This window comes from Myiozetetes cayanensis, unplaced genomic scaffold, assembly GCF_022539395.1.
Source record: "Myiozetetes cayanensis isolate MyiCay16 unplaced genomic scaffold, myiCay2020 scf28, whole genome shotgun sequence".
Classification (NCBI taxonomy): domain Eukaryota; kingdom Metazoa; phylum Chordata; class Aves; order Passeriformes; family Tyrannidae; genus Myiozetetes; species Myiozetetes cayanensis.
In genome coordinates, this window is record NW_026087499.1 from 771407 (window position 1) to 787002 (window position 15596).

General features: G+C 49.6%; 1 protein-coding gene across 1 annotated transcript; it reads left to right on the forward strand.

Moving 5' to 3' along the window:
* Positions 1-3201: 3201 nt before the first annotated feature.
* Positions 3202-15507, forward strand: WRAP73 (WD repeat containing, antisense to TP73). Its single transcript, XM_050322383.1, has 12 exons — positions 3202-3327; positions 4248-4400; positions 4941-5057; positions 9939-10011; positions 10656-10759; positions 11140-11226; positions 11762-11896; positions 11989-12066; positions 13372-13477; positions 13948-14073; positions 14541-14732; positions 15029-15507. The coding sequence occupies exons 1-12, from the start codon at positions 3259-3261 to the stop codon at positions 15136-15138; spliced, it is 1350 nt and encodes a 449-aa protein (XP_050178340.1). The 5' UTR covers positions 3202-3258; the 3' UTR covers positions 15139-15507.
* The last annotated feature ends 89 nt before the right edge of the window (positions 15508-15596 follow it).

Genomic DNA, 15596 nt, shown 5'->3' on the forward strand with positions numbered 1-15596 from the left:
GGGATGGTAAGGAATCACAAAAGACTTATAAATAGGGTTCCCCAAAATTGGCATGGTGCTGATGTGATTCCATCTGAAATTATCACCTCCAGAGACCCCAAACTGCTTACTAAAGTGAAAACCTCCTTGCCCTGGGAAGGGCAGCAAGGAATTCTCCATCCCTTCTGCCCTGACCCTGCAGGGAGGCAGCAGGGGATGCTTGGAATGACTGGCACAGCTCGGGAGGGACCTGCACTGGATTTATTGCAGGTTTCTAGAGGAAGAAGGACCAAAATGTGCAAACCCCGGGGCTGGTGATGGGATCCAAGGCTGCAGGTGGAATTTGCCTTGTTCACTGGGAGAGCTGCTCTCATGCAGCCTCCTGCACCTCCCCAAGCCAGCTCCAGCGATTGCTGGATTGCTGCTTCCCTCTGTTGCTAGTCAGGGCATTGCAGGGAAAAGAGGCCAGGAGTAAGGAGAGAAAGCTTGTGGACAGGTGATCACACCTCCCCTCACCTGGGACTCCGCTCAGCCCATGGCAAGGCTGCACCCCTGGGATTCTGGACCTGGCTGGTCGCAGTGGGGCCGGTTCCTCCTGTGCATGCCCCCTCCCTGTGAGCTGCCACTGGAATAATTTCCAAAGATTAGTATGGAAAAGCTCAATGTATTCAATTTTCCATACTGCTGTGGCTTTGGCTCCATCCAAAATGCCAAGTCAGCCCCAGCTCAGCTGAAGCAGCTCTTTCCCCCTCCAAGCCCCAGAGACAGAAGAAAAAGGAAATCCACACACTAAAGTCCCAAGAGCCACCCCAAAATGGGAGAACAATTCTCTGGAGAAGCAGAGAGGTGAACCTTTGTATATCCAACCGCGATTCATTCACATTGGTGAGTGTTCTGACCACAGACCTTAATATATTCTTAGAATGGTGATAAACTCAACTTCCTTCTTTCATCACTGTGAGGAAAGTGAAGGGGTCTCACAGCACTGCCCAGCTGCTGAGTTTCTGCACTCCCTAGGAGGAGCATCTTTGATCTCACCATCAACTTTAAGGCTCGGGGTTAGCACCCAGTGCTATTTTACTCGGTGATAACAAATTCACTGCTGTCCTGCCACTCCAGCCCAGGATGAAACATGGTGGCATCCAGCCCAGGATGAAACATTTGCAGCCACCTTAAAGGGAGATAAATGCCCAAACTCTGTATAACAGGGCTATGACTAATTCCTAGGGACTCTTGGCCCATCCTGAGAGAGAAGGGTTTCTGAGAGCCATTGTTACCTCTCACACTCAGCTGCTTGATGGTTTGGGAACCAGTCCCGGACCTTCTCTCCTCTGCACAGAGAGACCCTTTGGGCTCATCCAGCCCACAGCAAACAACTCAATGTTTGCAAAATGCTGCCAGTCCCAGGGTACCAGTACTGCCCTGTGCTATAATTCGTTTGTCCCGGATTATTAAATTCACACCTGCAAAATGAGGTTTGTAAAAGCAATGAAGAGCAAGGGAGTGAGCTTTCCTGCAGCACACTTAAATCTCAGGAGCCCTCCTTGATGTCCAGCAGGTTATTAACAATTTACTTTCCAAGGAGGAGGCAGGCTGGACAGAAATCCTCTCTGGATGGAGTCACTGACAGGCAGCTCGTGATGAGGCAGGAGGCTGAGGCAGCCACTCTCTCTCCCTCCCTTGCAGCCTCATCCCTGTGCAGGGACCTGGCCGTGGCAGCCAGTCCCTGCATCCCACTGGGATCCAGCCCCTCCACTGCTTCTCCCACACAGTGCTGGGCCAGTTTGCACTCCGGATCTAAGGCACTTGGGAGCAAACTTTAAAAGACACTTCAGTACCGGGTAACAAGCCCACGAAGCCCAGTGGCCACGAATCATCTTCCAGGCACGTTATCGAGTGCTCGGGATAGGGTCGTGCCGAGAAACTCGCACACACGGATAGCAAGGGGTTTCCTTTTGTAGGTTTTTTTTCCTCCTACCTGCGTTTCGAGTTCCCCCGGAGGTCTCCCGCGGACAGGAGTGGCCTGGGATAGAGGATCTACGTTATTTACTGCACTACGATCTAGTAGCGTCCCGGTCGCCTAGGCAATGACATTGGAGCTGCTGAAAGCTGTGTGAAAAGTGAGGCAAAAGCTCGTGCGCTCCTTCCTGGAGCAGGAGGCAGTTGCAGGGGGGTGGGGAATGCTCAGCCGAGCGTGCCGGGGAATTAAGCTGGTCACCAGTGCCAGAGTGGCTCCGGGGCAGGGAGGCTGTGGCAGCCACCGGGGAGCACCGAGGCGGCTGCCGGGCTTTAATGGGAGCGTTTGGCTTGGAAGGGACCTTAAAGCTCGTTTTGTTCCCCGGGCAGGGACACCGCGGGTGGTGGCGGCGGGGCGGCTGTCGCGTCCGTCCCTGCGACACGGGCCGGAGAACCGGTGCATTTATTTACCCACCCGAAACACACCGGGGTGCCCGAAACGGGTTTTTTTTTTTGAACCCAAACAATCTGCAATGAAAACAAGACTCGATCGTTTCTCTGATCGCGAGGTTTATTTTTAAATGATGGTGGCTGTGGTCCCCAGGCAGGGAGGGGGTCGCTCCCGGACCGGGCAGAGATGCGGGGTGCGGAGCGGAGCCGCGTGTTCCCCCGGGCAGGGACACGCAGGATCCCCATCCCGCGGGGCCGGGGCGTCCCTGTCACCGCTCCCGGCCCCCCTCGGGGCTTTCCCAAGGGAATACGTCCCGCCGGAGGCGTTGTCTGGCTTCTGCCCCCTGGCTGGTGTGTCCGTGTGTCTGTACATACTTATTTATCTATTTATGTGTCTGTTTGTCACTGATGGATTCCAATCAATTAACATCCTTTTTTCTGGGGCATCTCTATTGCAACTGCCAGTTTCTGTGTCCTGCCCGGGGAACCTGACGGGGACATCGCGGCTGTGCTCCTGTCGCTTGTCGGTAATTAGCCGGGAGGGTTGATTAGCCGGAGGGGGCGATTAATTAGCCAGGGCAATCCCGGGCGCGGGACGCTGCCCGCGGAAAGGCGCCATATGGGGGTGGGGGGTGTGTGTGTTCTCTGAGGATGGGGAGCACACCTCTCAGCTCATTAGGCGCCTCATTAACGTCTCATTTGCATATTAATGCCCTGCTGAGGCGCGTTCCGGCCGCAGGGCGCCCCCTGCCGGCCCGGCGTGCGCACCGCCCCCCCTCCCCGCGCGGCGGCCCCGCCCCTTCCGGCGGCGCGGGGAGCGCAGCGGGGCGGGCTCGGGCCGCGGGTTCGAATCCCGGCGCCGCCGCCCCCGCCATGAACTTCTCGGAGCTGTTCAAGCTCTCGGGGCTCCTGGGCCGCTTCTCCCCCGACGGGCAGTGCCTGGTGAGTGCCGGCCGCGGGCAGCGGGGCCGCTCGGCAAGGCCCGGGGCGGTTGGCGGAGCCCCCGAGCGGCCGCGGCGCGGGGCCCCGGGCCGGGAGCGGGGCAGAGCCCTGAGGGGCACGGGGGGCTGTGACAGAGACCTGGCTGAGGCTAAAATAACCCTAGTTACGTTAATTAGCGCTTTAATTAGCACCTGAAGGGAGCCACAGGAAAGCTGGAGGAGGACTTTCTACAAGGGCCTGGAGGGACGGGACGGGGGGGAATGGCTTCAAAGTGCCGGAGGGCAGGGATAGAGGGGATACTGGGGGGAAATTCCTCCCTGGCACAGGTTGCCCAGAGAAGCTGTGGCTGCCCCATCCCTGGGAGTGTCCCAGGCCAGGTTGGACGGGGCTTGGAGCAACCTGGGCTGGGGGAAGGTGTCCCTGCCCATGGCAGGGGGTGGCACTGGATGGGCTTTGAGGTCCCTGCCAACCCAAACCGTCCTGGGATTCTACGAAATAAAGTAATAGTTATGAGATAAAGAGTAATTATTCTAAGATGGGAATTCCTTAGCCAGCAGTGATGGAATGAGTGAGGATTCTATCTGTTACTGTAAGCCCCTTCCCTCCTGGTCTGGCTGTTCTTATTGAAGTTTGCAGTGGAGCTCCGTGCACAGAATAGAATTACACAATCACAGAATGGTTTGGGCTGGAAGGGACCTTCAGGATCATCCAGTGCCAGGGATGGGGCAGCCACAGCTTCTCTGGGCAACCTGTGCCAGGGCCTGCCCACCCTCCCAGGGAGGAATTATGTCTTGAAAACGCGTCTGTGACCCTCTCTGAGCTACACCCCGGATCGCAGTGAGCCGGGCAGGGGCAGCCTGGCAGGGACAGTCCCGGTGCTCCAGCCCTGCCCTGCTCAGCCCTGCTCCTGTCCTGCCCAGGCCTCGTGTGTGCAGCACCGCTTGGTGGTTCGGGATGCGAGTTCTCTCCAGGTCCGCCAGCTCTACACCTGCCTGGATCAGATCCAGTACATCGAGTGGTCATCGGACTCCCTGTTCATCCTGTGTGCCATGTACAAGCGAGGGATTGTCCAGGTGAGGACAAAAGCAGGAGAGAATCTGTTTTCTGTTGGGAATTTGGGTGTGCTGGGAGTGACACCTTAATAGCCAGCACTAGTCTGAAGGTCTGCTGAAGTTCCTGTTGTTGATAATGTAGTTTGAGGATAACCCAGCATGCCAGGATTTTTTAAAGCCATAGCAAACATCTTACTTTGAAAAAGAATATTTAGAATAAAAATATTTAATAAACCAAATCAAACCTGGAGATTATGGTACCAGTTTCTTACTGCAGTAGAAAATAAATACCATGCAGACTCGTTGAATAGACTAAAACTGTTTTTTAAATGTTGAATATTCAGAATATTTACCAAGAAAAATCAACCCCACCTCATTTGCCATTTCCATTATCACCCAGAGGGATGGACTCACTTTTGCAGTGGGATCCAGCGCCAGTCCTTCATGGCTGCGGGCAGTTAGGGCTCCTGGGCTGCCTGGCTTGGGGTGCAGCAGCGTGTTCTCAGCTGCAGGTGTCGATGAGCTGTTGTTCCTGCACTGTCTGGTTGCCCCCTGCCCCAGGTCTGGTCCCTGGAGCAGCCGGACTGGCACTGTAAGATCGACGAGGGCTCCGCGGGATTGGTGGCTTCGTGCTGGAGTCCGGACGGTCGTCACATCCTCAACACCACCGAGTTCCATGTGAGTGTCAGGTCAGGATTGTTCTCCACGGTGTCAGATGTTGCTGTCTGCCCCTTGCCTCCTAAAATAACCCAAAGCTCTTAAAGCTGCAGTGGTGGTGGAGAACACGGGTGCAGCTCCGTATTCCTGTGTAACCCAGATTAATTCCACGTTGGATGTTTGTTGTTCCGTTAGCATTTTATCCTCTTGCTTCTGCTGATAAGGTAGAAAATGGACTCTTAAATGTGAAGGTAAAATTTTGTGTTTGAGAACATATTCTGATGATTTTGATATTTTGATGGTATTCATCAAATCTAGAAATTTAGAATTTTAGAAATCGAATATGTTGTTTGCAGGATTTCTAGCAAAAAAAAACCAACCCCAAACCATGTATGTTTCAGAGCAATATGGAACTAAAAAATACGGGCTTAGGTTTATTGACCTGTGAGAGGAGATTTAGATCCAGGTCTTGGAAATACTTTCCCAGTTGTTAGATTTGATACATGGGAGTCCGACTACTGATGGAACCAGCTGGAAAATTAAAATTAAAACACCTTTAAGTGCTTATTAAGAGCCATATTGGGGAATGCACAGTATGGTAGAATCCACGTTGGAAGGCCTGTGGATTCTGACTGGTCCACCTTTGGATTAGAGCTGATGATTCCTGTTGTTCAGTACAATAATGAAGGGTCAGAAAATAGCTGAGAACTACATATGAGGACTACATTCCTCCTTGTGTTTTCTCTGTGCAAACCTTTGGCTGGGTTTTAGGTGACAGGCTCCTGTACCATGGCCCTGGCTAGCACTGAATTCACATGCTGCATTGCAAGGTTTCTTCCTTTTCTCTAGGGCAAACCCCAGTGTCAGGGGGGCATAGACAGGGACTCTGTGTGTGTGTGCAGACCCACCCCTTTAGGCTGTGGAGTATGAGGAGTAATGAGCTTAGGCCTTGGTTTTCCTGGGTGTGGATTACTCTGATGGCAATTAAAATTAAGAAATGAGGCCAGAATTGCACCCTGGAGGCAGTGGAGCCATCCCTGCTGGCCAGGCAGCAGTGGAGGAGGCAGGACCCTGCTGCAGGCGGGCGCTGTGCGCTCCCAGCGAGTATCTCGTGGCACGTGTGTGTGGGGGTGGCCCGGCGAGGATTTATTGCCTCCCAACAGAACTTGGTTTGACCTTAGAGGATTTCATTAAGCCTTTGCCAAGTTGGCATCTGTGTTGGGATAAGTTTCCTCTCCAGCTGTTAACAGGTTGCTAAATTAGCTGTTGTCAGACAGCTGCCTGGGCCCGGCCGCGCTCCGAGCTGTGTTTACTCCCTCTGCTAAATCCGCAGTCTGGGGGGACAGACGTGGGCAGTGCTGGGGGCAAACTGTGAGGATATTTAATATCAGCATGTTATCAAATCCAGTGATTGCCTGAGGGATTTGGGGGTTCCCCATCAGCCAGCTCAGCTCGGCTTTGGCCTCCTGACACTTTCAAACAGCACCAACTAATCACTCGTGCCTGTAATGCTTCAGGTCAGTGTGTGAGCTCCACTGAAAGCTCTGAATGTACTTTCTTATTCCCTGAACTTTTTAAAAAAGGATGTGTTTGTACTAATTAATTTCTAGCAATCTGTGCCTCAGAAAAATCATTACAGAATCCCTGAATAGTCGGGGTTGGAAGGGCCCTCTAGAGATCATCCAGTCCAACCCCCTGCCAAGGCAGGGTCACCCAGAACACGTTACACAGGAATGTGTCCAGGTGGGTTTGGAATGGCTCTAGAGAGGGAAACTCCATGCCCTCCCTGGGCATCTGTTCCAGTGCTCCATGGAAAGAAACTCTTCCTCATTTTGTTTATGGCTGTCACTCCTTGTCCTGTTGCTGGGCACCACTGAACAGTCTGGAACCATCTTTTGACACTCACTTTTGGCATTCAGCTAACTTGCATTCAGGGTCTTTCCGTGGTCTGCATTCCTCTCCTAAGATCCACTCTGGGAAGCAGCACCCTGTGGAAGGTACTGAACCAGGTGTATCTCCTCTTCCAGTGCCTTTGTTCCACCAGAATTTATAGGCATAGGTAGAACTTAAACAAGAGCTGCAGGTGAAAGATCTGGATCCTCTTCATGTCCCTGGAAATGTTTAAGGCCTAACTGGACAGGACTTGGAGCAACCTGGTCAAGTGGAAGATGTTGGTGGAACTGGATGATCTTGAAGGTCCCTTCCAACCCAAACCATTCCAGGATTCTGTGCTTCCTCATGACCCTTGTGTTGTGGGGTAAATGCTGTGAAGATGTTCTGGAGTCCCTCTCTGAAGAGCTGTGCTCATAAACTACATACACTGTACTTTCTCTCCTTCCACGTTAGGTCCTTAAGCATTAAGGAGCTTCTCTGGAACTCCAGCAGCAGGGAAAAGTGTGTGTTTTTGTGTGTATCCAAGCTAATCCTTAGTAACTGTGAGTGGCTGCGTTGGCTGAAAAATGCTTTCTGGCGAGGAATGTGCTCCGAATAATCTTCTGAAATCCGGTGCTGACAGACACTGCTATGTAAGGGGCCGAGTGACCCAGTCAAGTCTGGGACAAGAGTTGACAGTCATTTGAGCTGTAGGTTGTTTAAAAGTGTGTTTTTGTCTGCTGAAAATCACCAGTCCTACACCTGCCTGGAGCTGTCAACATTGGGCCGTAGTCCTGGGCCCGGTGTTGGACACTGTTTATCACGTTACCATCCAGATACTTTTTATTTCTCAGCTGTTTTTAGGCTATTTTAAAAATGCTTCTGCTTTTGGTTTGTTTTTCCACTGCAAAACAACAGCTGAAAACTTCTCAGACACCATTATCGTGAGGATTTGAGTTTGGCAACTCCACTCAGTCGAGTCATCGATGCTGGACAGAAAGTCTCCCCCAAAATGAGCAGTGGAGAAGGGCTTGCTGCAGAATTAATGGACCGTGGTCTGTTCTCCTGCTACAAAGACAATTGTCCCTTCCCCCTGAATTCCATGAGAAAGGCAACAAGCAGCAATGCAAATTTCCTGTCGTTTTGGAATAATTTTGTTTCTCTGTGTTTGATGCTTCTGTCTCTCCTGATCCTCTCTGTGAGCTGTGACATAATCTTTCTAATCTTCTTCATCTTATTTGTGGTGGCAGCTTGGGTGAGATTGTGGAATAATGTTCCAGGTGGAAGGGGCTGCCCAGGGGGGTTTGGAGTCCCCACCCCTGGCGGTGTCCAAGGAAGGATTGGATGTGGCACTCAGTGCTCTGGGCTGGGGCTGGGGCACAGGGTGGACTTGGAGGCCTTTTCCAACCCAGGTGATTCTGTGGCTCCATGATGGAGCAGAGATGGATGCAGAGAGACTTCAGAACAAAGGTGTGATCACCTTTTCCCCGTGTCTCACCTCCAGACACTTCCCGTGTACTTGAGCTCCACATGAGCAGCAAGGTTTTGCCTGCTGAGGCTCAGAGCAGCCAATTGGTCCAAGGTGCCCAGGGGAGCTGATTGTGAGGCCAAGTAGCAGCACAAGTGTAAGCTGGGATGCCTTTGTCAGGAAAAACGATGATCCAGCCCTCAGCATTCGAAGCCTGCAGCTGCTAAGCTTGTTTTAAGTGGCTGGGGAATGTGTGCTGTGTGTTTTGCTCAGGGGAGGCAGAGCAGCCAGTGCATTTAGGGCTGCAATTAATAGTCCCCAGCAGCATTTCAGTGCTGCAGCTGCTGCAGGGGAATGTACAGAGGCATCGTGTTGGTATTTTTAAAGTAAATCTTGCAGAGGAGCAGTCTGACAGCGCTGGGCTCGTGTGGCCGGAAGTGAGGGGTGCAGGGGTAAGACTTGATTGATGTCATTCATCCCGTGGGTTCCTCCAGGACCTGCTAAACTTGTAGGGGGGATTCTGCCCCTCTGCCCCCTCAGGTGAGACTCCCCTACAGAGCTGCCTCCAGCTCTGGGGAACAGCACAGGAAGCACATGGAGCTGCTGGAGCAAGTCCAGCGAAGGCACCGAGATGATCAGAGGGATGGAGCAGCTCTGCTGGGAGGAAAAAGCTGAGAGAATTGGGATTGTTCAACCTGGAGAAGAGAAGGCTCCAGAGTGACCTCCTTGTGGCCTTCCAGTACCTGAAGGGAGCTACAAAAAAAATGGAGAGAGACTTTGGACAAGGGCCTGGAGAGACAGGGCTAGGGGGAATGGCTTCAAACTGACAGAGAGTAGGTTTGGATTGGATATTAGGAAAAAAAATCTTTACTGGAAACAGCTCTACCTACAGCTCTTCTGGAATCTCACCTTGCTGCAGTAGAACATAGGAAAACACAAGGGAAAAGCTGTCCCTGGAAACACTCACCACTCCAGCTCCAAATCAAAGGTTCACATGCTATCCTCAGTGTTCCTGTGTCTGCGCTGCCGTTGCTAAGGCAGAGGGAGTATTTGTTTTTAATTGGATAATGTGCAGATGGCAGGGCTGAGCCTTGGGTGCAGCTGTGACCTTGGGGAGGTGTGGGGAGGCTGGGTCTGCAGCTGCCTGCCCTCTGCAGCCCCAGAAATCCCCCAACACCATTGCCATGCCTTGCTTTGCAGGGCACGTTTTGGGGGGGGTTCTCATTTTTCAGTGGTTCTGTAACATTGCCTCCTTGTGTGTTGCTGAGGAGGGAAGTGCAAAATGCAAATCTCCATATTGGTGGTGTGAATTTTGTACACCCCTCTAGAGTATTCAGTGCAGTGCAATGTAAATTTGGGGTAAATACCCTGCTAACTGCAGGGAGCTGGGAGAGAATTCCTCACACGCATTTGGGCCATACAGAATAACCACAGAGTTTAGTTAACCACAGAAGGTTCACTGATCTACTTTGTGTTGCTGAATTAGGTTGATGTTTTTCTATTTGCTTAATTCTTTTTTTATCTACAAAAGTAACCCAAAGTGCTCCCTGTCTCTCTGCCAGCTGCGGATAACGGTGTGGTCCTTGTGCACCAAGTCTGTGTCCTACATCAAGTACCCCAAAGCGTGTCAGCAGGGTGAGTGTCACACTTCTGCCCAGGAATGGCCTTCTAATGTGGCAGAAAGGAAAAATTATTTTCGTGTGAAGACATTAAATTCAGCTGGATGTGCTGTGGTGAAAAACATTAATCCAAAGTGGCCTTTGTCGTCTTTTGCACATGGAAGGGTTGGAAAGGGAAGCTCGTGCCAGGGCTGTCAGGCCACATGGCTGTGGTGAGCAGTTTCCTGCCTGAGGGTTGTATCCCACAGATGACAAAGACAATTATGTATTCCAAATAAAATCAGAGTGGATGGGGAGCAATGCCTGGGAGTTGGTGGAGAACTGGTGGTTGCATAACTGATCCGTTTAGCCAGGCTAAATGAAGTGGTTATTTGAAATCTTCTGTGGGGTTTATGTAACAACTGTCAGTGATCAGATGTGTTTTGAAGCTCTGCATCCTGAGAAATTGTACATTCGAAGCTCAAAAATTGCTGACACAAGCAAAACATAGCACTGTGCTTTGCCTTGATTAATGTGACCTTCTGCGAAGAGATTCTTTCTCCTCTTTTATTTCTGCTTTGAACTGGGAGTAACTGTTCCTCACTGAAGACTCATCAGCTGTCCTGCCTTGCTGTGCCTCTCCTGTTTAACACAGTTTTAATGAACTCTGTCCCCTGGCAGGGGTGGTTTTCACCAAGGACGGGCGTTACATGGCCGTGGCAGAGCGGCGCGACTGCAAGGACTTCATCAGCATCTTTGTGTGCAGCAACTGGCAGCTCCTCAGGGTAAGCTCTGCCCTCTCCTCCCCCTGCTGCGTGTGTTGTAACTTACTGCGTTAGGAATAGTGAGAGTAGTGAGTGCTTTCCTCAGAACATGTGATATAAACTGTCCACCCCTGAGATCTGTCCAGGATGGGTGACACTGGTGTGGGGAACTGGGTGGATCTGAGCAATTAAACCTAGCAGGAACTTGTCTGTGTGTAGTGTCACCTCTGGCTCAGGAATTCTGAGGCTCGCTGGAATGGGAAATATTTCTGTTTCTACTCTGGCGTGCAAAAGGCTCTTTTGCATTTGTGGTAGCCCTTGAAAGTATAAAACTGAACGTTCTGTCAGGGTTTGTTGACATAATATTTCAAATGGGTTTGTGGTTTCTCTTTTGGGAGCAGCATTTTGACACTGAAACACAGGATCTGTTTGGGATTGAGTGGGCTCCTAATGGCTGTGTGCTGGCAGCGTGGGACTCATGCCTGGAGGTAGGAGAAAAGCAGATCATTTTCTTGGGAGAGTTCAAGCTGGTCTTTAGGCATCATGTGTAAAGCAGTAACTAAAATAACTGGTGTTTAAAATGTTTCTTTTAAACATAAAATGGTTTGAGTTCAGCTTTTGTTTAATATTATACGTATGTTTGGGATGGATGTCCTTGCAAGTGGATGTCACTGTTCTGTAAATTTTCAATGACAGCAAATTCTTTCTAATTTATCTTGTGAAAAAAAAACTTACTGTAAACATTGCAGAAGGTGCTAATGAAATAATAATGGAAGAATTCTCTGTAAGAGCCTTCTACAGCTCTACTGATATTGCACTGCACAGTGTTTTTACAGTTATAAAACTACTCATCCAAAAAGCGAGCAGTGAAGCCTGGAACCTCTTAACTCGTAGATAAGAGACCACGGCCTCGGTATTTAACTTGCTGAGTTTTAAACAGGGAGAGTTTGGGAGGAATGCTTTGCCTGCCTGTGGTCTTTACCACTCCTGCTGGTGTTCAGAATGCCTCTGTCTGTGTTTCAGTACAAGCTCTTGCTGTACTCCCTCGATGGCAGACTGCTCTCCTCGTACCGCGCCTACGAGTGGCCGCTGGGCATCAAGTCTGTTGCCTGGAGCCCCAGCAGCCAGTTCCTGGCAATTGGCAGCTTTGATGAGAAGGTGAGAAATAGGTTTGCTTTCCCTCTCTTTTATCTAAACCACGTGTAGAGCCTTGTCCTGACAGTCTGCTCTTGCAATGCTTCCTGGACCAGGTGCGCATCTTGAACCATGTGACATGGAAGAAGATCACAGAGTTTGAGCACCCAGCAACCATTGCCAGCAAAAAGACTGTGAGTATGGATCCAAAAATCCATGGAGTTGTTAGCAGAGCTTTGGTGCTGCTGTTTGTATCTGGAAGATGCTGATAAATCCATTTCATTTTGGAGACCTTGATTTTTCCCCTCCTAATGCCTAATTAGGGCTTGGGAAACTGCACGACAACTTGGGAATGTAAGAAAAATGGGGGAGTCCTTTCAGATTTGATGGGATGTGTGTCTGTGATCATCTCCTTAGCACTAAGAGATTCTCAGATGCTCCTGTCATATACCAGTGTATTTGGTGTAGGTGGTTGGCTGCATTACAGATTTGGGTGTGCAGCCCATGGGAAGGAGGAGAGATTCGTCTCAGCTTTATGCAGTTCCTGACTTTAAACACCACTGGAACGGGATTGTGATCAGTCACATCCTGTGTGGACAGGCTCATCCAGCTCACCTAAAGAGCATTTCCTGGAACATCTATCAGCATTGATTTTATCCTTTATACCTGTATCTGCAAGGCCCAACAGATTCTGGGTCGTTGGCAGCAGGCACAGAGCTTTAGTCTTGTTCCAAAAATCCCAGGCTGATCTCATCCACAGAGGTAACAAGAACAGTGTGTAGAGTTGTTTGCCACTTTAGGAGGACTGCACAGGTCTCCTGGAAGAGTTTGTGTGTGGACTGTAACCCTCCAGTAGTCACACAACTCTGGTGATGTCCCTTAACCAGAAGCAAGGCATGAACCACCTCAGTAAAGCTTCTCACGGCTGAGAAATGCCTTTACTTCCAGTTAGGTGTAAAATATGTCATGGAAAACAAATGGAAATAGCTCTGTTAATCTCCACTACACAGACAGGAATTGCAGTTGACTCTTTTTAGCCTGGTGCTTGTGTTTGGGAATATGTTGTAGGCATGCTGAAATATTTTTGCTATTTCCTTCTGCAGTGCTGCACTTGGGGTTTGCATTTATTTATGATAGAATCAGATTAAAGATTCTTGGTTGAAAAAATGAAATCCATGTTCCCACTGTAATGAGGATGATTTACTTTCCTGTCAGGAATAATGCATGAGGTGCACTGTGGCAGATTCATTCCTTGTAGACTTCAAGGTTCATGTATTTGTCACAGGAGTGCTTTTACTGACTGTGGTTCCAAACAGCCCAGGATTCCCTGGGAATGCTGAATTCCGTGTCTGTCTACCAAAGCCCTTTCCTCTGATGAACGAGGGCATGCTGAGATGTAATAAATGTGCAAAGAGTCAGTGGGGTGTGGGTATTTGGTAACAGCCCATGATCAAACTCTCCGAGGCCCTTCTGTGGAACTCTCACTTGTTTCTTTGTAGATTGTGTACAAAGAAGTGGAGAAATCCCCATCTGTTGAAACAGAGAAACTTTTTTTCCCTCCAACCAGAGCATTGGCTAGTTCCCTCTTCAGCACGCAGAGTAAATGTAAGCCGAAGTTTACTTAAACAAGACACTTGAGTTTGCCATGGGAAGTCTTTCTAGAAAAAAACGATATAGGTGAACTCTGCCCCTTGGATGGTGGAACAGATCCTCTGGGTGTTCTCAAGAGCAGTAAAAACCAATCTCATTGTTTGTGGCACTGTTAATCACCTTTGTTTTGCATCAATGTTTGAAATGTTAGTTACAAGGCAGTGGAAATTTTGATCCCTCCTGATTTTCCTAATTTAATCTCAGACCTGATTGGATTTCCAGCCTTGCTTTTTTTGTAGGAGGGCAGGAAATAATAAGCTGGTTACATGAAGGTGTAGTATCTTAATTGAAGTTTTGATTGGAACATCTTGGAGAAGAGTGAAATATGCTTGCTTGCTTCAAAGATGATGGGTTGTAACAGCTGGGATTTAAATGCATTGTCCATTAAGGCTCACTTGGTGAAGTGCTTTTATTTCCCCTTCCAGATGAGATTTCCCAGGTGCCAGTTTCCTTACAGTACATCAAACCAGTTGCTGACAGGGCAAATCCCAAAATGGGAGTTGGGATGTTGGCGTTCAGTGCAGATAATTGTTTCCTGGCAACCAAAAATGGTAAGTTCCGACTGCCCTGCCTTAAAGGGAAACCTACTCATGGAACGTGGGGTGTTTCCTTATTGCACTTGTTACTCTGTAAACTCAGCTCTGCTGAGACATGTAACTACAGAGGAAACCCAGCCTCTGCCTTCTCGTGTATGTCATGTGCTGTGAGCTGCCAGAACGGCTGATCCGAGCATGAACTCAGCCTTGGCTCCGTATTTGATGAAAGTAGTAGGTTTTTATATTTCTTCAAGTGTGTGTGAGGTCACTGTACTGAAAATGAAACACGCAAGTCTTCCCCTTCATTTACAGTCTGGGTCTGAAGGCTTAACTGGGTAAAATTCTAATGGTGGTACCCCTGGGGGGCACCTAAAGGTCTGGGCTGTGTTAAATTGTGTCAGTTAATGCCCATTTAAAAAAAAACCAGTTGTGATCCTTTTATCCTTCGGGTCTTACACGATCGCCTTACGCTTCCCTTGCAGATAACATTCCTAACGCTGTGTGGATCTGGGACATCCGCAAGCTGAAGCTGCTGGTGGTCCTGGAGCAGCTGTGCCCCATCCAGTGTTTGCAGTGGGACCCGCGGCAGCCGCGCCTGGCCCTGTGCACCGGCACCAGCAGAGTGTACCTGTGGTCCCCCGCCGGCTGCGTGGCCGTGCAGGTGCCCGGGGAAGGTGAGGCCCTGCAGGAGCTGCCGCCAGCTGGTCAGGGACAGAACATCTTTCCACTCATTCATCAGCCCGAGGATTATCATGAAAACGGCTGGGGTGTGTTCTTGGAGCTTCTTAAAAACGTGGGGTTTTAATCCTCAAAAAAGGAGGGGCTCATGATGAGACATCAAATGGCAAATGTATGAGGGACAGGGCACGGGGCTGGCAGGGATTTGTGTGGCTGATTCCAGCTGCCTTTTCCTCCAGCAGGAGGATGGGCTGCCAGCTCCGTGCTGACACACTCTGATCTCTTCCTGCAGGCGACTTCCAGATCGTGTCTCTCTCCTGGCATTCCAGTGGGGACTCCATAGTGCTCCTGAGCAAAGACAACTTCTGTGTGTGTTACTTAGAAAGAGAAGAGGTAAAATAAAAAAATTAAAATGCACTAAAAAATGCTCCTAAGTCTGAGGAAGGAGGAGGAAAAGGGTGAAATGGGCAACAATTTTTTTACCCATCTGAAGTGTTTGTATTTATAAATTATTTATTTGAAAGAGCTCCAAACTCAGTGTGTGAAGTATTGTGATTGCAGTTGAGTGAAGTGATGTAGCAACTGAAATGTAGGGAGTGAGTCTGGATTGCAAGAAAAACCTGAGTATTGATGGAGTTGAACATTCTCTGTGTCAACTCTGAATCCTTATTTTCCAAGACTGTAGCTCTGTGTATATAATGTATAGCTATTATTTAAATTTTCTAATTTCCAATAAATATTTTGATAGTTACAAACTATAAACCTGCACCTCTGCACTCTAAAGTCTGTTTCAATTTGATGTGATTATGCAGTGACTTATCCCAGCATGAGGAAACTGTTATTTTCACACAACATGGGAG